The sequence below is a fragment of the Strix uralensis genome, chromosome 14, assembly GCF_047716275.1.
Source record: "Strix uralensis isolate ZFMK-TIS-50842 chromosome 14, bStrUra1, whole genome shotgun sequence".
Taxonomy (NCBI): domain Eukaryota; kingdom Metazoa; phylum Chordata; class Aves; order Strigiformes; family Strigidae; genus Strix; species Strix uralensis.
Window position 1 is genome coordinate 9,518,784 of NC_133985.1, and position 21,119 is coordinate 9,539,902.

General features: G+C 39.0%; 1 protein-coding gene across 2 annotated transcripts; it reads right to left on the reverse strand.

The window, feature by feature from the left end:
* Nucleotides 1-3,238: 3,238 nt before the first annotated feature.
* On the reverse strand, nt 3,239-19,894 carry MAT2B (methionine adenosyltransferase 2 non-catalytic beta subunit). 2 transcript variants are annotated; one of them, XM_074883308.1, is made up of 7 exons: nt 19,850-19,894; nt 13,785-13,979; nt 12,802-12,916; nt 12,350-12,502; nt 9,447-9,640; nt 8,357-8,470; nt 3,239-7,372 (listed from the first exon to the last, which is right to left on the reverse strand). In XM_074883308.1, the coding sequence occupies exons 1-7, from the start codon at nt 19,877-19,879 to the stop codon at nt 7,202-7,204; spliced, it is 972 nt and encodes a 323-aa protein (XP_074739409.1). In that variant the 5' UTR covers nt 19,880-19,894; the 3' UTR covers nt 3,239-7,201. The 2 variants fall into 2 exon arrangements, with proteins under 2 accessions (XP_074739409.1, XP_074739408.1); XM_074883307.1 differs by lacking the exon at nt 19,850-19,894 and adding an exon at nt 17,817-17,948.
* Between the last annotated feature and the right edge of the window lie 1,225 nt (nt 19,895-21,119).

Below are 21,119 nucleotides of genomic sequence, written 5' to 3' on the forward strand. Positions count from 1 at the left end.
AGGTACCTCCTGAAGGCACGTTAGTGTGCTTTGGAGCAAGAGCGCCTGCTGCCATCATCCTCTCCACACGCAGCATCCTTTCTGAGCCTCCCGAGCAGATGGGCAGCCCCTCTGAAGCATGTACTGAGAGGGGGGCAAATTCTCCCTAACAAACTTAGTTATTTCTTGAGATATTAACCACCAAAAATTGGTTTCAGCCAGCTGTCCTAATTCAGATACCCATATTCATCTCTGAGGCAGAAAACACTCGAATGCATTGAGTTCAGGTACATGCTTGTGTGTGTGTCATGTTGTTACAGATGGGTGGTGTCAGGCAAGGCTTAGAGAATTATATTTCAGCTGTTTCTTAAGAGCTTGAGCACACAGAAGAACTTCACTCATATGAATTATTTTTAAAGAAGTTTTTCTGTGAATCTGTATTAAGAATGGAACTAACACTTTACACAAATACTGAAGCAATGAAAAGCTGGACAGCAAGGTGACTGGATTTTATCTCCTTATTTCACAGAACCTGAGATGTTCTCTGAGGGGTATCCTTCTCATTAAATACACCCTTGAAAATCCTCAACCCCACTACTTCAGTTATAGTGCCCATGTTTCACAACAGCCTGCATCTTCTCACAGGCCCATAACGGGTATGGGAGGGAAAGCTACTGCTAGAGTTGCATCCTAAGCCACTTGTAACTCGACAAATCAGTGTATTAGTTTTGAGGGGAACAACTGAAGCCTAGTAGAGTGATCTGGGTATCAGCATGACGTCTCTCCTTTGCTCAGCGATGCAGCATTTGGTGCAAATTGCTTCTGCCTCTTCCTCCAGCTGTAGTAATTTAATACTGAAGTGACAGGTGCATTGATCACTTGGCCAGACCCTCTTCCAGACAGCAGACAGAAGATGGGAAAAATGCCAATCTGCCATTTTGTAACTTACATTTCTGTTTGTGTGATGAGAAGTGTCACCAACTTCTGTCAACCTGGCTTTATTTGAAATCTACCATATAACATACAGTAGGAAATGAAAGATGCTAAAAGATTATTTTGAACCAAAGTTATGTTTTCCTAGAGATTTTCACATTTGCAAAAATGTGGCTCAATAACCAAAAGGATTTCATGCATCATCTGATTTTCCTGTTTCACTTTCACCCCAAAAATTATGAATCCTGGAGTACCAAAGCAGAGGGATATGTAGAGCTATGACATCAGTTTTATTTTTCTTTCAGTGTTTAATGGAGAAAATATTAAATTTTGGAATTTAAGAGAATCTAGCACTCCACAATCCAGCAAGTGCAGTTCATACATTTACTTTTTTTTATTATTATTTATTTGCAAAATCCTTAGCAAACTGGGAATTTGTCTGTTAGTAAATTGGAAATTTGGAATGCAAGGAGGCAATTTAAACTTCCTTTCTGAAAAAAAAAACCCAAACCAGCAACAACCTGTTTTATAAATCTGATGGGCATGGAAGTCCAGCTGTGCACAAAAGCCTTGGAGATTACATCAGTGGCACTTCTGCTACAGAGCTGCTACTGGGACGGAAAGACTTCTTATAGCTTAGTGCTTCCCAAAACAGCCAAGAAATTTCCTCAAATGACTCACTCCTGAAAAATGTCAGGTTTTTGTTGAACTCACAGGAGCCCAACTTTCTGGGAAATTGGTAGTATATATTGCTTCATGGCTGCAAGAGCACTGGTCTAGTAAGAAGTCTCTACCTTTCCCTGAGGGCTTTTCAGTTTATCAGTTATGAGAAGGGAAGCATACCATTTTTGGAACTGATCCATACTTTAATTACTTACAACAAATTTTTAACAGCAAAATGGAGCCAAGTGGAGAGAATGAGAACTTTGTGGTTTACAGTGACCACCTTTTTGCAGTGCCTCAGCCCAGCAATAAACCAGAAAGTACTTTAATGAAGAGTTCTGTCACTGTTTGAAGAACAACGTGCAACTCTTCTCTGTGCACAGATATTAAAAGATACGACTGCTATGAAGCCATGCTAATAAAATTAGCTTTAGAAGATAAAGGGCACAACACTAAGTCAGCAAGTTATATTTCTCTTGAAATGGAGTAAATAGGTTGTATTAAATTTTTTAAATTTCAATATTGTATTTCCCTAGAACAATAGTGGAGACCTAAAAAAGAAGAGAAACATTTATAAAATGCTAACTTCAACTTTGTTTTACTTTGGTACAGTTTAGGGAGAAATCTGTATCATCAGAAATAAATCAGAAGAGACCAGATGATATAAGAAACTTGGTTGCATTCATGAAAAAATCTGTCCTTTGGGTTTAGAAGGCCTCGAAGGTAAGAAGTGAAGTGCATCTTTGCAGTCTAAACAGAAAATGAGACTTTAAAACCAGTGACTTCTCTTTATCCCCTGGGCTGACAGGGAGCAATGAATAAATGAATATAAACATCAAATAACCCAGAATGAAGATTCAAGCAGGACTGATTATTGCCAGACTTTCACAATCACTAAGCTGGCAGAAATTGGCATTGCTTCTGTAAAAAGAAGCCATTCTCTCCTCTGCACACAGAGATCGTGTCTCATGCAATCCCAATGATTTTGACCCCGAACCATTCCTGGACACTTGCCAACCAACACAAATACCTACAGAACTGTGGAGCCAGAAACACAAAGCCAGAGAAGGGAAGAGTACAACGGATTCTTGCAACAGTAACAGAGCTTAAAAGCGATTGCAAAATTACAGTGCTGGTTCCACTGTCTCCTGCAGTATCTACAGTGCTCTCTTAGGTATCTAGAGCCAAGAGAGGGAAATGTCATGAAAGGTGTCTTGGAGACTGCATTCTCCAGGGCAACTTCTACAAGGCTTTATGGTGGAAGGATGCTGAAGAGGCCGATCCCCTCTGACAAGATATAACTGAACAGTAGTCTTTTCTTCACAGAAAGGACAGAGTTACCTAATTCTTCATTTCCTACTGGAACACCTGAAATAATGATTCCTTATTCTTGACTTGGTATGAAAAAGGTAAGAAGAACTGTTGTTTCTGCATTTTCGTTTAAATATTTATGTCAAAGATGACAGACTGCTACTGATTTTGTAACTGTTATATGTAAAAGCTATGATTTTCACCTTGTAAGCATTAAGAACATTTTTTCTTGGCAGGAAAACTATGTAGCTAACAGACATGACATTTAAGAACATACTTGCCTTTCGCCTTTGTAATCTGTCACAGCCTTTTGTAAAATAGTAAAAAAAAAAAAAAAGAAATGATAGCCGGATGGAGTTTGGTATTTATTTTTTATAGACTACATACGGAGCAAAATGGAAAATACATTGCTAAATAAATATAGATTGCTAAATTTTATCATTAACATACTGAAATAAAGTATATTTATCTGAACAGAATCCAAATCTTAATACACATTTATACAAAAGGATTGAATATCTCAGCTTGGGACTTCCCACGTATTTAATTATGACAGCTTGATGTTCACGATCACTTTGCAAGAACTTAGGCAGAATTACCCCAAAACTCCTGGTTAAAAGGATTAACATAGTGAAGGTTCAATCTACGTAATATTTTTGAGCCATGCTGTAAAAGTTAATGAATGAAAGGAGCTACCCATTTAATCCAGTTATAGTCAGTGTGACTTACTTCAAAACCTTTTAGGTTGATTTTCCTTACACTTCAAAATAAATTTTGAATTGTCAAAACTGCACCCAAGACATTTTTTTAAAAGCACTACTAACAAGACCCTTGGACTGCAGTCTAGCTAGGAACGTAGTTTTCATTGAACATAGCCTTTGAATATATCTAAACAACTTCTTGTGGAAGAGGTGCAGTAGGTGGGAAAACTCGTATCGCCTTAACATTTGGTTTTTCTGTATCTCTGGTCATCCAACTATTCAAGCATGCAGCTAAGAGAATCACATTTTTTCAATATATCTCTTGTCATCTTTGTATCTTCCAGTCATACTGTCATCCTTTGAAACTTACTCCAGAGTTGCAACACTTTACTGTAACTAGCTCCACCCCCTTCTTTTTCAAATTAATATATTCTCACTTTTGTGGAAAAATTAAGTATTGGGCTGGGTAACAACATATACAAGGTGCAACACATACATAAACCAAATCATATTGCCAACACCTTATATAGAAATGTTGTCTGAAATGGTGCTTAGGAAGCAAGAGTTCCCCAAACCACCCCCATTCCTGTTTGAACAATTGTAGATTTTAGTAAACACAAAAATGCTTCTGCAAATGTAAAAGAGCTTAAGAAAAAATAAGTCCACAGATGTTTTTTTTTTTTTTTTTTTTTTTTTTTTTCACCTGGGAAGTTCCATGTATCCTAGGATGAAATATAAAGATTAATCCAATTTAAGAGTAGGCAAGGTTGAACCACCCCATATTTAAGAATTGAAACCACTTAGAAACTTGGAGAGTTAACTCCTATATTTCGGTGCTCAAAAAAAAAAAGTATCAGTGATTAACTGCCATCTAGGTTACCTTGAAAACTACAAATACATTTTCAAGATAGAAGTTCCAAAATTCTGCTCCTGTAGCACATTTGGTTTATAGTTTCAACAGTATCCATCAGCCCTGCAAGATAAGTGAAGTCGGTATTAGTCAGCCCACGCCACCTGCAGTAGCTGCAGCAGTCTTAACAGACCACTGGCTGCTGAACAAACCAGCGCAGGTGGAGGGGTAAACAATACACTTTTATTTCACAGTTCAGTGTTTAAAGCACTAAGACTGGGACTCACTCACTTGCTCTGTGTGAGAAAAATTCAAAATTGCAAATCTTTCCTCCCAGTAAAATGCCCAACTCATCCCTATTAGGTGCTTTATGTTTGGGAGACAAGTCATCCTTTTCCCTTCCTGGTCAAACTGCTCCATTTACCAATTAGCTTATACCAGTTGAAGGGAATGGATAGTTAGAGCACTTCCTGTAGGTGGAAGAGACAGTTTTGCATCATCTTGGGAAAAAAAAAAAAAAAAGCCCTTTTCATTAAATAAAAAAAAAAAGGGGGAAAAAAAAAAGAATTGGATACTGTCCTAGTCAGTACTGTAACATACACATTTTTTTTGTGGATCTAGCAATAAGCAATTTGAGAAGAGCTTAACAAAAATCAGCAATAAATCCAGAATGACATATACTGCCTTCCAAATATTAATATATTTTCCCACATTTTTAAAATGGAAATAAAGAAAGAACCACTTAAAGAATTATTTAGCTACTTAATTTCAATAAAATACTGTCACTTCTGATTATGTATGCCAAGGAAAAAAAACAGACAAAACCAAACCACACAATGAAATAGCAAGTCTACTGTCCTCCTCGGTGTTCTTCAAATTTTTTCTTCTTGTGGCTTTTATCCCCATCTCCAATTTTTCATATCAGTTTTAAACTTAATGTGATTTTTAAAAAAATATGATGTCAAATTTAATAAAAATTTAGCTGCCTCCAAGTGTAGAGGATGTACTGAGAATCTTCCTTATCAAGCACTGAGGCCCAGGATGTTTCAAGGCTTGTATTTTCAAAACTTCCTGTACCTTTTTTTGTGTGTACATTTATCACATCCCCAAGCCAGCAGCACATTGACAGAGAAACACTGATCCAGCCTAATCTAACTCTGGAAATAGTTCACCGAATTAAGGAGCAGGGGTGGGGAAAAAAAAAAAAAAAAAAGAAAATCACTGAAAGCGCACACAGATTTCCAGAAGAATTGTAACTATTTATGATTTAGATATACAAATCCTGACGGTAAAGAAAGAATCAACAACTGTTTCTCATGCTGGCAATATATATTTATTGTCATTCTAGAGATAGGTTACCATGTGTATATCAGGACTTCAGACTAAAAATAAATTGGAATTATGCCGGTTGGAAATGAAAGGACTGAATCTAAAGCTGACCTTTAGAAGATCTTCAGTTCCTCTATTTTTTTGTGGGTGGGTGTGTCCCTTTTTTTTTTTTTTAAATTAAAAGCTGAACATCTTCCCCTCCCCCTTCATTTTAACCTCGCAAAAATAAATGATCATCCAAATGCAGGTTTTTCTAGTTTTACTAATAATCTGCTGGCAATCTCAGAACATCTATATTGTTGATTCTACAACTTCAGAAGGAAGCTAACCTTTACAAACCATGTTCTTCCTCCACTTTACCTGGCTACTGAGTCCAACTTTAAGGACTAGACTTAAGCAGATTAAAGATTTGCTTATATTAGACTACTGTGGTTACATTATTATGGTGCAAACCTTCAACATACATGCTTTGCTGTTCCAGAACAAGCTATATCAGTGCAAGATCTGACAGTCTGTGCAAAAGAAGCCACAGTGCTATAAATTCTTGAAATAGCTTTCTTCTCCCTCTCATATGTATTGACTAACATCTTCCTCCCACTGATTCCACCAATCCCCAATACTGCCCCAAAAAAAGAGAAAGATGAAGATATTTCATGCTTTTGTACAACAAACAAACTCCCCACTCAAAAAAAAAAAAATAATCCTCCAACTCTGTCTGATCCCCCATCCAAAAACACCCAGGTCAAAGCTCAATGTTACTCACCCTCCCAACCCTCTTCTAGCTTTTATATATCACCATTAAAACAAATGCATACAACTTACTGTACAAATATGAAGCTGCAAGCATTCAAGTTACAGAACATTCTGAAAATATTTCAAGCATAAAAAGTACACTTGATAATTGCAAAAATAAAGTTTCACTTTTTTAAAAAACATTTTGATCAGAGCTCAAGCAAAACAAACATTTAACAATTCCTACTTCAGTTTAACTTTGTAAGAACACCACCTTCAGAAGTTAAAAACAAAACACTCAGATTTTTGGTGATAAAGTATCTGACCATGGCTTTTAATGAAGAGAAATGGTATATACAACAATGGCACAGACCTTAAGCATCAACAACATATTTCAGCCAAAAGTAAGTCTACAAGTGATCTGAGTCATTCTTAGCATCAAATGGTACTAAGAACCATAATCCGCTAGGAACAGACATTAAGTTAGACTGGTACGAATGGAAGGAAAGATCCATGACATCAAATAGGCTCAGTTTTTGTCACTGAACTTGTTTTAGGCTAACAATTTCACTAGTGCAAGACCATATGTTTACCTGATTAAATGAAAACTCATAAATGTCACAATTTAAGAACACTTATACAAAACTATTTTTTTCTTTTAAAAAAGTGCCACATACCATACTTTTACTAAAAAAGTTACAAACTAATGGAAGACTGTCTGCCTCCATCTCTTGTCAACAAGGAAAGGCCAAAGTGATTCTTTGATTCCAGCTCGGAAAGGCGTTCTCTGACCTATCCCCAGCATCTCCAACTTGGAGCAGTCTAGCTGAGCGTTCCTCGGACGAAGAGCACCCACAACTGGACAATCAGTGATCTAAAAAATAAACAGAGAAAAACCCCAACACACCAACAAATAATCAGAAACGACAGAAAAATATTTATTCTTACATACACTCATGAAGTCTTCCTTCATAGCTTTCTATATAGGTACGTTTCCTTCTTCCCTTCCAACTATTTTGTGGGGTTTTTTTTGCTTGGGGTTATTTGTTTGCTTGTTTTATTGTTAGCTTCATTTCAACGTAAGAGATGTCAGGCAGAGCAACGTGAAGTATCTTAAGTTAAATTCTTCTCACTCAATTACCGCTCATCATTTATGCTTTTCTATGCTTTATTCCTACTTTCACCCTATGACTATAATCACAAGGTAAGAAGTGCTCTAAAATGCTGACAGAACCATGTCTTGATCAATATACTTGAAGAGAAATACATTTGCACAGAAAAAATTCAGACTAACTTAGTGTTCTTCATTCTTTTTCTCTCCATCTTCCAAGCCATATTTCAATTACATCCTTTACTAATTCAGAATCCTTGTCATTTATTTTGGAAATAAATAAAATCTTATTTACACATTATATTCTCATAACATTATAAGTATGTCTTTAAGAGTAGTCTTACTTTTAAGTGTCAATAAACCTGCAGGAGAGGTGTTTTAAGCAAATCAAATATGATTTGAAGTTAATATTCTGTCAATCTGTAAGCTTTTTTAAGGACAAAAATACAATTAAAAATACGGATTTACTTGTGACTAAGGAGAACTCTTCTGCAGAAATACTGTTATGCTACAGACTGAGAAACTGGTTACTGACTGACTGGGTAGTTTTCATAATTCAGCAGGTCAAAGCAGCTGTTGTTTTCCTGACTTAAGACACCAGACAGCACCCTCCGCAATACATCTGCTGTGCCAGACAGACTCACAGAGATCATCCTGAAGAGGAAGCTTATTTAGCTAGCGTGAGACTACTACCTGAAACGATAAAGCACATGCATCCTTCTACAGGTCGAACAACACATCACTTACTGGTCTCAAGTGGCTGCTGGGAAGGTTGAAAGCATCTGCAATTGCACACGCCATTTCGTACTTAGTCATCTGTTCATTGCCAGACCAGTGAAATGTTCCTTTTACTGATGGGTCCTACAGAACAAACAGGAAACACAGGTTAAAAAAAAGCAGCTAGCTAGCCCTCAGCCTAATTCCTCAGCCACAATTCCTAAGAATTGTGCAGAATAATCTTCCAGCAAGATCCTATCCTGAAAGGCACCTCACTGATGTTCTAGAAACGTCTCACACTTTTATAGAGAACACCTGACACGGGATTGAGACTGAAAACTGGTGTTACATATATCTGACCTGACTTTTCACAAACAGCTTTTCTTCTGTAGAATTAACTGGAGGGAAAGGAGTGAGCTAACCAACCAAGGTCAAATAGCTGGGGAGGAGGAACTCAGCTGTTCTATACTATTCACTTACTCAAAAACAAATGCAAGAGGCACCACCCATAGCACATTCTGAAAGTTAAACTGCAATCCATGTACAAGTCCTAACAAACAAATTGATTTCATCACATCCACCATATGTGCATGGTCCAATTTTTTCCAGGTTATATGTATGAAAAATAAAAGTGGTTCTTTGGTTTTGTTACCTTGCAAAAGTGGTAATCTGAAGATGCTGTGGTGAATAAACACACTACAGTATTTAAGTCCAGTGGCTTGGTTTTGCCACTTCAGCATTCTTAATACAATAAACAAGGGCATCTTTGAGAATTTACATCCAACCACCATGAGGTTTTTTTAGTCCAAAATGGCAATTTCTAAAAGGCCTATTAGAGTAAGTTAGGTATTTGCATTTTTCTCCTGTACACTAGAAGACACATGACAATTTTCAGAAGGATCTGTTCCATCATTGCACTCACTTTTGTTTCAAATATCAGAGTATCTACACACTGTCATGTAAAGATACTGTAGTATTACGGCTAGTTCTTTCCTTCCTCCCAGTGTTCCAGAAATGCAAAGAATAATGCAGGCTACGTGCAGCTCTCATTTGTTCAGAAACAAAGCCAAGAACTTGAACTGTTTTTACCTTGAAGGGGCTTGTTTCTTTAAATTCTTACCAGCATTCTCTTCTCAGCTAGTTGTCTGCAAACAGTTGCTACATCCTTGACATTAGTAGGAAATCTTTGTTGCCAGTGATCCATGTTGGCAGATTTATTACTGAACTGCACTTTATCAAACATAACAGTCACAGCACTCTCCTCCAGTCTTTCTACCTCTCCATACAAGACAGGAATCCTAAGTACTGCAGCACCTAAAAGAAAGAATATTTTAGAAGTATTAACATTGTTATGAATAGCTATGAATGCAGCAGCATAACCTGAGAAGTGTTTTGAAAGTGTTAAGAAATATGTTTGTGATATTAAGCATCTACAAAACACAAAGAAAATGCAATTAATATGTTTGTCCTCAGAGTATCATTTTAATTTATATCAATTAAAACAGTTTATAAACACTAAGTTTACATATTTTCACTTATGCCATTGGTTTCCATGAAGTATAACAAGTTTTCATTAACACCACAAGAGAAAACAGAAGGCCTGTTTGGGTTAGAGCAAAAATTTAAAAATTAAAAAAAGCAACTGGACTATGCAGTTACTCCAGCACTCCCCATCTTCCCTGGGTAAGAGCAAGAACAAAAATTCCCACCAACCACAAACCACCATATTCAGGCCGCAATTACAGACAAAGATTTTTCATGCAGCATGCAGAAGCCTCCTGCAGATTTACCAGAAAAAAAGACATCAACCTTGGAATGAATAAAAAGCTTCACAAATAAGGAATAAGGTCACAGAACACAGTAGTAAACAGTATTAGGTTTCAAGATAGTGATTTGAGAAATTAAAATAACAGCAAACAAGTGCAAAGAGAAGGACATTTTCTGGTAGAATACATCACACTAGTCTATCTTGGTCATGACGACTCCAAAGGCCTCTTTGAAGGGAAATCCAAGAAGGCTATGACAAATTCATTAAAAGTAATACAGGTAAAAGAAGAAAAAGAAAAAAAAAAAAAAATCAGTCTTGAAAATGAAGTGGAAGTCACCAAATCATTGCTATTCTTAAAGATTTGTAGGAAAATGCTAACAGCTATTATAAAAACAAAAAGCTAACAAATTATTCACACAGAAAAGTAAACCAAAAGAAGTACTTACACAAGAAAAACAAATACAGTAAAAAAACCAACATGACACTGATTTCCTGCTGCTCTAAAAACAGTTATTTGGTCACTCAGCAAATATGTTCTTCTTCTCTTCAAATACCGGTTGAAATACCTCTCTTAATATCTTTAGAAATATTCATTGAGAAAAAGACTGCCTTCCTTTTGTTCTCAGAGAGCTGAGACTTGGAGAGCATTAATTTCATTACCAAAACATTTTAATTTTATAAGCATGAATACTAAATATAACTTGTATCCCCTCCTAACCAAAGTAAAATATATTTTCAAAAAATACACACAAAAAAAATTATTAGCGGAGATTCTTGCATTATACAACAGCAATAGATAAGGAAGTTCTTCATGCAACTAGAATAGACTGAATTCTCCCTATCCAATATTAGCAAATTAGTGGTTGGAAGACAAATACATCTAAAATATTTATATTTGTATGAAACAATATCATTAACATTATCAAGCATCTTACTCAGCACCACCTCGAAATTCCTGCTGCTAATAATGCCACTGCTGCAACCCACTACTGCCTGAGAGATCGTGCTCAGAAAGGTCATGAAACAAAACTGAAGTGCTGAGCTGGGGGAAGGATCTAGTGAGATACCCATGTACTTGAATTTGGTGCAGTCTTATCTTCAATACCAATCTAGAGGAGGGAGCAAACTGCATCACAGTCAAATTCAGAGATGAATTTCTGTAAGAGGTGGAGTGAATAACTTTTTATTTAAATTAATTTTTACTTAAATAGGAATTTTCCTATCGAAGTATTTTTTAGAGGCCTATCATTTTCAAATATAGTACATATTTACTTACTGTAAGACCATCACACTAATGTATCAATTGTTCAATTCTCTGGTTAGGCAGAACAGAATCACAGCATGAGTATCATACTGACTTATCAGAAGCTTCTTCTGCAAGTACATTGAGATTATTTTCTTCAAATTCTTTTTGAAAGTAGAAGTGATACTTCCCTTATAGTCTGTGAATGCAAACTGAGAGGGTGCTAACTAGAAACAACCAAATATCTCTTTTATACAAGAAGTAAGTTTTAAATTCAAGGGAACATGTTCAGTCCTAAGCTTTTTTCCCTTATCAAGTAGAATTTTTAAAACTATGTTTGTATATTTTGAATGCAAATTTTCATTAATAAAATATGTAAATAATAAGGAAAACCCCCCTAGTTGCTTAAAACCAGAAATATGCTACTAACCCTATAGAAAGTGTTCCAGGCAGGAATCTGATGTGTGGGGCAAGCTAGGTAGGTAAAAATAAAATGGATGGCCTGATGGCTTATGTAATGAGAACGAAACAGGAGATCAGCAAGAAAACTGAGAGTAACAACAAAAGCCCATGTTGATTTTATCTGCACTATTATTGAGTCACAAGTCTGTTTTTCTCTTTAAGTAAACATACATTTAGAGCAATTGCAATGCATCCCCCTAAATAACAGCAGCTATATATTAAGCGTGGTAAAGCTTGTATCGTTCCAATATATTGACGATGTATTTTATCTTTCCTTAGGAATAGTTGATTCACAGTAGACAAAGGCTTGCGAATGTCCATCAGCAGATTCTAGTAACACAAATGAAGATCGAAACAAGTGAGAAATAAAGCTTTTTTCAACCTATAAGCAATAGGAATCATTTATGAGGAAGGAGACTGACTCCTAAGCACTTTATTTTCTAAATCTCATTTCCATGGTTTTGCAACTTTACCACTGACTTACAGCTCTATTAAGCTAATTATACAACTAAGTAAAAACTCCGTTAAAAATGTGTAACTGTATTCTTACCTTCATTATTTTCCAGAACTGCCTTTTCACCCTCCAGTTTGGTTTTACCATATAAATTCAGGGGATTTGGTACATCAGTCTCTTTATAAGGAGGGCTTGTTCCATCAAACACATAGTCTGTACTAATGTAGATCAGAAACGCTCCAACTCCAGCTAGGAAGAAAATGTGTATACATAGTCTATTTTAATTCATGCCTTGTTTGAAATCCCAATAAACCTTTAAACAAATCTGCAAAGAACCTCATCTCCTAGCCCCATTCATTCCCACTGCTCTGTCCGTTCACTGATCCTTCACACAGACATGCCTGCTACCCTTACAGAGAATGGATGGACGTCACACCAATCGCCGAAATGACTTTCAGCACGTTGAGTAACTTACTCATATTTATGTCCATGTATAAATAAATGCAGTATTTTAACAAGAAACCAAATCCATTAGATGGTCTCCTTACCTGCCTCTTTTGCTAAGTTCCCTGAAGCAGCCACATTGAGCTGAGAAGCAACGTCTGGTTGACTTTCTACAACATCTGGCCTTCTCTCAGCAGCGCAATGCACTATAACATGAGGCTGGAAATTAAAGACTAATTTTAAACAAACGTTGTCAAAAGATTGCAGTTGCACCCTAACTCTAGCAATGAACTCCCTCAGGCAAAAAGGCATTTCATTAAGTTATGTGAAGTAATAAAAGTAGTAGTACTACTTTTAATCATGGCATTCTGAGGAACATGTTTTCCTTAGGAAGTAAAGTAGAACCATACCGCTTCAAGATACCAAAAAAATTGATCATTAGTTTTGTAATTATGATCTTCAGTAGTTTTGATTTTACAGCAAGATTAAAGCTGTAGGTTTGTGGGGTTTTTAACTCTGTATAATAGTATAAAATATATCTCACACACAAAATGATACTCAAAAAAATTCACTGAACTGTTTTTAGATAAGCCATTTACACATGACTTATTTGACACATGCAGACTATTAACAAGATATTTAAAGCCTTTTTACAGAATGGCACCCTGCATAATGGGTTTTATACACTCCCCTTGCAAGTTAGATTGAAAAACAGTGAACTTCTTACCGCACCGCACGCTAGACTTACAGTTACCGCTGTTGTATTCAAGCATTCAACTTCAAAAGAACTGCCTCATATTGCTATGTCAATAACTCACATTCATCTTTTCCTTCCAACTGTCAGTGCAGGTGTGCTGACACGTACATCTGGTACCTGCAGTCTAGCTATGGTGATGATGGCAAAGGTCAGAACTTTCTGTATCTACAGAGCAAATCTATACTCCAGATGTGGCAGAAAAAGCAGCCATAAATTTTTCAGAGCTCTGCCAAAGCGTTAGCCCCACTAAAGCCACATGAACTCAGCACCAGAACAGCACTATCAACCGATTACTACCCTGTCCATCTACTTCATACTCCAGAAACTTACCTGAAACTCATGGATAATGTCATGAACTGCAATAGAGTCCAGAAGATTAACCTGTTCAAATCTGGGCTGAGCTCTCCTGTATCCACAGCCAACTGCATTCCAATTATTTTCATTGAATTCTTTAAACACAGCTCTGCCAAGAAGTCCTGTAGCGCCAGTAATCAAAACTCGCCTACTGGGAATATCAACATCTTCCTAGGGAAATGAGAACACAAAAAGTTTTCTTTCTACTATTATTACTGTTTTGTCTTAAAAAGTATGCAGGGCTACAGTCAGTGCTACTGTACTAAAACAGCTTTCCTTGCCACATGAATGTTTTGGAGTATCTCATGGAACACAATGGCTGGGAACACCAATACTGTACCTAGTCAAGTATTTAAACGTATTTTTTGAGGATAATGAAAACAAAACTTAAATGGGAAACTCATTTACTTGCACAACGAGTGGGGAAAATACACCAAGCCACTAATAAAGACAGAATTTTAAGTTAATCCAAAATCTGATAACTGTGCGATTTGAAATGAGGGAAATAAATTAATTTGAAAATGGACACAAAATATGTAATATTTCGGGTCCGCATCCTGCAACAAATAATCTTGGATAGGCTGTGCCTGTTAGAGGCTGCAGCAATACAATGACTGTAAGAATTGAAGACTTGACTTTTGTTATTAAATAGAACAGTAATTCATTGTTATTCAACACAATAGTCTAATAATAAAGAAACCAAAGATACAGCTCTCTTCTCAGTTTTACAAAACGCATCTGAAAGTGATTTGATAATTTAAACTCTCAATCTATACAACATACTAAAGATTTACTTCAGCTACTGCACGTTTCAGCACTTAAGGCAGTTGCATACATCAGTTCACACAAAGTTCATTTCTCTCCACCACCCACCAGACCATCAAGTTTTCAAGGCAGCAAACATGATCATTATTTCCTTTCATGCTTTCCTTCTGCACGTATCATGAACAAGAGCCTGCTAAAAATCAAAAGCATATGCCCACGTGCTAGTACAGAACAAAACTTCAGGTGTGCAGAATCCAGAAATCTTGGTTTTCCTTATTACTTCATACACAAAAACAATTTGTGATAATTAATTATAATTTTGTAAATGCTCTCTACTATGCAATTCAAATAGCCCAGTCACTTATGAGCATTCTTACGTTTTCAGCATCGTAACAGACTGCTACTTTTAAATTGCAGCACAGGAAGCAACAGAAATCGCTTCCAAATTACTGTCTTTCACCCTTAAAGTTAAAAAGGTTTTGTTCGATCAGGGTACATGCAGAGGTGTGTTATGGAAACAGCCTATCCCAAAACAATTGCTTAAAGTTCCCAGCTCACTGCAAGTATTTTCCTCAACTACAAACTTTCAGGTAAAGGGTGACTTATTCCATCAGTACTGGATGAAAATTAGTAATTTATATCTGGACAGTTTCCTGAAAATGACAGACTACAGCAAGTGATGTTTTAAAAAAATCTACCTTTATCTTTACAGTCAATTTGACCTCAGAACACAAGTTTGTTTACAATTTTTTAAGACTGTGCATATTTCGCTGAAAAGCATAAGTGAGAACATGGAAGTACTGGTTGTTTTTTTAATTACGTACTTTTTACCTTCGCAAAAGTCTGGCTAGAGGGTCATAGGACAGATTATCAGCGCTTCTATAGCCAGATGGTACTTGCTAATAAGTATCAATGACTGGTTGCAGAAAACAGAGTTGAAATGTTCTCTAAAAATGTCACAGAGTATTTTTAATAAATAGAAAGTGACCAACACAAAAACATGTATCATTTGTAAAATCTGACATTTTAAAGCATCATTCATCTAAGTTAGTTCATTCTATGCATCATAAAGAGGATATTACATTAGCAGCACAGCTTAAACCGAACACAGTCACAACTTTTACCAAGTACAGTTTGCTTCCTGTTGCTGTTGTCTGCAAGACTGATTTTAGTCACTCGTTTCTGAGAAACCAAGATTAAGTGATAGATGTTTCCCATAAATTCAACACAAACCAACTACCAACTTAAACATATTTCACCTTGCCAGAACTTAAACGTTCTGGTAACACAGAACCTGCACAGATTAACTCCCTGCTTATAAGTTGCCTTGCTCCTTCGCAGAACGTCACGCAGCTGCAGCAGCGTTTCTGTCTCAAACTACAGACAACAGAACTTCCAATCCAAGGGACCTCAGAGCTTTGACGTTCCTGCCACTGCTGTTTGCAGATGCTCTCAGGGACTGGCAGAAGCTCCTGCTGTTGCCTCACAGCTCTCCGGGCACAGACAAGTGACTGGCGGTTAACAGCACCATACTCCTCAGTGTATCAACCAAATCATCTTTAACAGTTAGCAAAGCTAAAAATTTAACTGCTGTTACTTGCTTTGTCTTGCAAGGAATTAATCATGGTGCTCTAGAAGAGAAGGCGGCAAAAATCTGTAACTACTATCTACTGGTATCAGTACTTAACTGAAATCATATACGGCATAGCATCTTCTTTTTGACTTTTGTTAATTTGCATTTTTTTCTTAAATATGGCTGGAGTATTAATAATGTAAGGGATCTAACAGATAAGGCTGCTCTTCACTGTTATCCTAATGAGCTAGAAAGTACACTTAGAACTTACAGTAATTTTATAGACAGTTACTATATGTAAAGAATAAAAGACATTCTAGAATTCAAATGTTATGCTTGTGCCTGCAAGTTTTATAGGCTTAAAGCTTCTTATTCAGAGTAGCCTATCTGCTTAAAAATCTCATACGTGTATTTCTCAACGAAGAAGCAATAACATTCAGAATCATCAAATGTGCAAAAAGTTCTCTTTGCAACTAATTTTGAATACTACTACTTAAATGTAGTTTTGAGCTTTTTAATAAAGCATCCGATTTCACCTTGCTTTATCTGATGTTCAATATTGACTAAAAATCAATGTAATAAAGAAAAGTTGTACTCAGCAGTCTCATTCACATAAAAATATACAAGCAAGAACATCATAATATTAAAAAATGGAATTTATGAGACCCAAGACTACTTTGTGGACACTACCAAAATACAAATTAAGAGTATAATTTACAAAAATAGTAAAATGTGATGCATTTCACGGTACTTTTTAAGCTTTATGTAAAAACTGAACTTGATAAAATCAAAAATACCACCTTTAAGGAACGCCCACTAAAACCTGAAGCTACTGGGATAACACAGATCTGTAACGTAACATGACGACAAACAAGTCGCTACAGGGATGTCACGCCAAGTCTGGGCTCTTCCCTCAGCTTTGACATCACCTGCAGCAACAGAGAGCGAAAGGAGAACCACGGGGCTTCCCCGGAGTCCCGGCCCGAGGAGCCAGCGCCTACCAGCCCTGACAAGAAGTTCTGTATTTATTTTCTATGTTCAACACTCACTCGCTACCGCGGTGGCTAAAAGCTGCACGTGTTGGACGTGATTAGCAATCAAACGTGACAACAGAGAATAGCAAACCTACACCGGTAACGACGGGCGGAGTTCCTGCCCCGCGGTGCTGTTACAGCGGATCTCCGCTGTGCGGGAGGGCCGCTAAGATGGAGCGGTTTGACACCGCAGCGGCCTCACCAGCCCTCACCGCCCGCTGCGACCGGAGATCTCCGCGGGGATTAACGCAGGAATAACGGGAGGCGCTCCGGAGCACCCGCGCTCCCCGAGCCGGCGGGTGAGCCCCCCGGGAGGCAGGAGGCGGCCGAACCAACTTGGAAATGAAGGGCCCAGGCGCCCGCCTCAGCGGCGGGGCCGCCCCCTGCGCCTCGCCGGCCCCGCCGCCGCACTGCGCCTCCGCGCCCGCCGCCAGCCCCGCGGGACGCGGCCCCTCTCCGCCTTAGCCCCTCTCCGCCCAGCCCGCCGGGGACGCGGCGCTCCGCGCTCGGCCCAGGGCCCCGCCCGGCGGCACCACCCGCGGGGGCGGCCCTGCCCGGGCCCGCCTCGGGGAGCCGGGAGCCCCCGCCAGCCCTCGCTGCGCACCCGGAGAAAAGCGCCCCGGCGCCGCCGCTCACCTCCACCAGCTCGCAGCGCCCCGGCACGAAGCGGATCTTGAGCTCCTTCTCCCGGCCCACCATGGCGGCGGCGCGGGGGGCCCGGGCCGGGGCCTGCTCCTGCTCCCGCGGGGCGCGCCGGGCGCTGCGGGGGGGCGGGCGGGCCGTGCGGAGGGCGCGCCCTCATTGGGCAGCAGCGGACGCAGGTACCTCCCACCGCTGCGCGCTCATTGGCTGAGGCCGGCCAGGGGGCGGGACCGAGCACGGGTTTAAAGGGGCAGCGGCGCTCGGGGGAAGCGCCGGGCTCTGCGCATGGGCCCGCCCGGCCCCAGCGGAGGCGGCGAGGCCGCAAGCGGGGGGAGCGGGGTGCCCCTCCCGGGGGCCGGGCCCAGCCCTGCGGAGCCCTGCGAGGAACCCTCGAGCAGGAAATAGGAAAACACAAGAGCGCCGGACTGTGCGTCAGCAGAGACAAAGGGACAGGCCCAGCACGCGGCTGGGAAGAGCTGAAAGCGGGGTGCGACCGGGTCGGGCTGTTGGAAATACAGTGCGGAGACACTGGGGCAGGGCGGCCCTTCCCTCCGCGGACAGAGGGGACGGGGCGCGCCGCCCCCCAGCAGGCACAAGGCAGCCGGCGTGGGGCGGAGGCCGGCAGGGAGCACAGGCTGTGTCCCTGGAGAGCCACAGTACTGCCAGCTCTGCTGCAGCGGCTTCACGGTTCATGGGTACAGAGTGAACTCTCAACTGTCAGTGAATGATCCAGGCCTGCCCTTTACAAAGCGAGACTTCATAATTACACCAAAATCGGTTATGGGGCTGCTAAGTGACACCTTTAACAATGTCACTGTCAATAGAAATTATTTCATGTTCCTGGTAGAATTGCCTTTGAGAAAGTAATCACTGCTTCCCATACTCATCCTATATACATAATTTTATGCTTACAAGATGACAAAATTCATTTTTTTAAATGCAAGATTTTAAGGGAACATGACTCTGTACACAAAGCTTTTTACTGGGATACTTCCACCCCCTGCAAAGGCGAAGACATTGCTTTTAACAACAGGACTAGAAGTAGATGTGTAAGAATTAATGGCCAACAGTTATTTTAGCTACGTTCACAAATCTTCACCTGATAAGTTTAGTTCAGCTTGAACTTGATGGAAACAGCATTTAATTAGTAGTCAAGGGAAGAAACTAGCTGATACTACAAGAATTAACACACAGCTAAAGAGAAATCAGAAATATCTACTAAAATTGAATAGAATGACGTTGACAGGACAAAGAAGTACACATATATAAACCACTTCAAGCAGCTTCTGCTTGCTTGGAATGCAGATGCCCTATTTCTCCTTGTAATAAGCTATGGACATTTAATTCCCTTGCATCAACCTTGGAGTTCTATTAAAAACATCAGTAATTCATAACTTGAAATTCAGAAGAAAAAACTTCAAAGAAATACTGAACTGTTCAGCAGCACAAAAGTGAAAACTCCAAGCACATCTCATGACACACCTCCTCCTCCCCACACAGACTCAAAGAGCTCACTGTACATGTCAGCAAAAACAGTGACATGGAAATAGAAGTGTTGCCTTCCGGGAGGAAGGTAGGGAAGACATTAGCACTGGTGTCTCAAGCTAGAACCAGAAATTGGCCTGCGAAGTATCTTCACTTTTTTGTCACCAGTATAACAGTTACAAAAACTACACGTGTTAGCTTTGTAACAGAATACAGTATATTTTTTTCTCACGTATTTACACTGAATTCAGCAGCATTCTAGGTTATAATTTCAATTTATTATTATTATTACATTTACTTTGTGAAACACTATGATCTCATGGAATAGACAAACAAAAATTTTACTATAGCCCCTATAACAGTCATTTAAGCATAATGTATCACTGGGTGACTAAATGCACTACTCATTAAACTAACATGTCAGATTGTAATTTGCAGAGACTAAAGTGCAATTAAGTCTCTCTCTCTCGCCTCCTGTTTCCTTTTCCCTGTATTCTGTAATCAAAGCAGCAATCTGTTAATGCAAGTATCCAGAGCCTTACCTGCTCCATTTCCACCAGCATTTCAGGCATTGCCTCAAACTACAGAAGGAATTACCAGCCTAGGAAATTATTGCAGTTCAACTGCGCGTTTGTCCCTTTGTCTGCTTTTGCCTGCAGAGAGCACATGGACTGAAAGAAGCAATAGCTCAGTTGACCTTTGAAACCAAACCGCTAATCCAAGCCCTGTATCGCGTGTGGCTCTGAATCCTGTTAAGCTTTTGGTTTATTCCCAGTGGTACCATTTAAGCAGCTCAGTATGAACTTAAATTTTTACTTCATAACAGCCAGCATGAGCAAGTGCAGCCATTGTGTGCATAAAAGGTATTCAGAGCGCTGGCACTGAGTCTTACACAGTTTTCCTTTCACGGGAAACAGGAGGAGGGCTCTAATTAGGTCAGCCAGGTGGAGGGTTCTAGCAGCTCTTCATTTTACATTTAAAGTAAGTACAGCCCAGACCTTGCTACAATACAGCAAAATGGACAATCAGAGAAATAAATTATTGTTAAATCATATATCCTTTCACTTAAAATGGTATGTTCCACAACATGAAAGTAATTAATTCCTGCAGTACTTCAGTCAGTTGAGCTGCCAGTATCAAGGTTTCAGGTTTGAGAACGTATTTCATATGTGCATGAAACTGGCAAAGCCACTTCGACTGAAGTTGACACAAAGCACTCAAAATTTCCCCTTTGCTTCCACTCTTCTCTCCCCTGTCTGCTCTACATTATTTACCTGTTTTAAAGCTAAACCAAAAATTGATATTGCTCTAAGGCTGGCATAATTATTTGCTAGAATTTCCCTAATTTTTGTCAATATAAGCATGCTCTTGCTAGCCTAAAATAACACTTAGGCCAAACTGCCCATTAAGCTAGAAAGCTTTAAGAACAGAGACTGTATGAAGGAAGTACATAGCCATCATAAAGCACAGTCCTGTGATAGCTGCAGTATCTTGTATCACTTAGTACACTTCCACCCTGTAAGAAATCCTTGCTAACTTAATGCAGGACATGTCAAACACCAAAAAATGAAGTTCAGTTAAAAAAAGTACCTTAACTCAGTGTCCCCATATCCATGTTTTGAGATTTGTGGAACCTTCTATTAACATTGACTTGCCCTAATATCTCTTGAAATAGAAAAGATTCATTTACATTTTTAAAGACACATTAAACAAGTCTTTCATTTTTTGGGATGAAGGCTTTTCAACAGACTCTGACATTTTGATTTATGAAAAGTGATTTTGCCTTAAAGATCCCCCTAGGAGTAGAACAGC

What these genes read in the sequence shown, in the direction of transcription:
- MAT2B (XM_074883307.1), bottom strand. Translation starts at nt 17,879, where the DNA reads ATGGTGGGCCGGGAGAAGGAGCTCAAGATCCGCTTCGTGCCGGGGCGC. An exon ending in ACATTATCCATGAGTTTCAG is followed by an intron (nt 12,917 to 13,784) that starts GTAAGTTTCTGG and finishes TTTAATTTCCAG; the next exon opens with CCTCATGTTATAGTGCATTG. An exon ending in CCAGCAGCCACTTGAGACCA is followed by an intron (nt 7,373 to 8,356) that starts GTAAGTGATGTG and finishes TTTATTTTTTAG; the next exon opens with ATCACTGATTGTCCAGTTGT.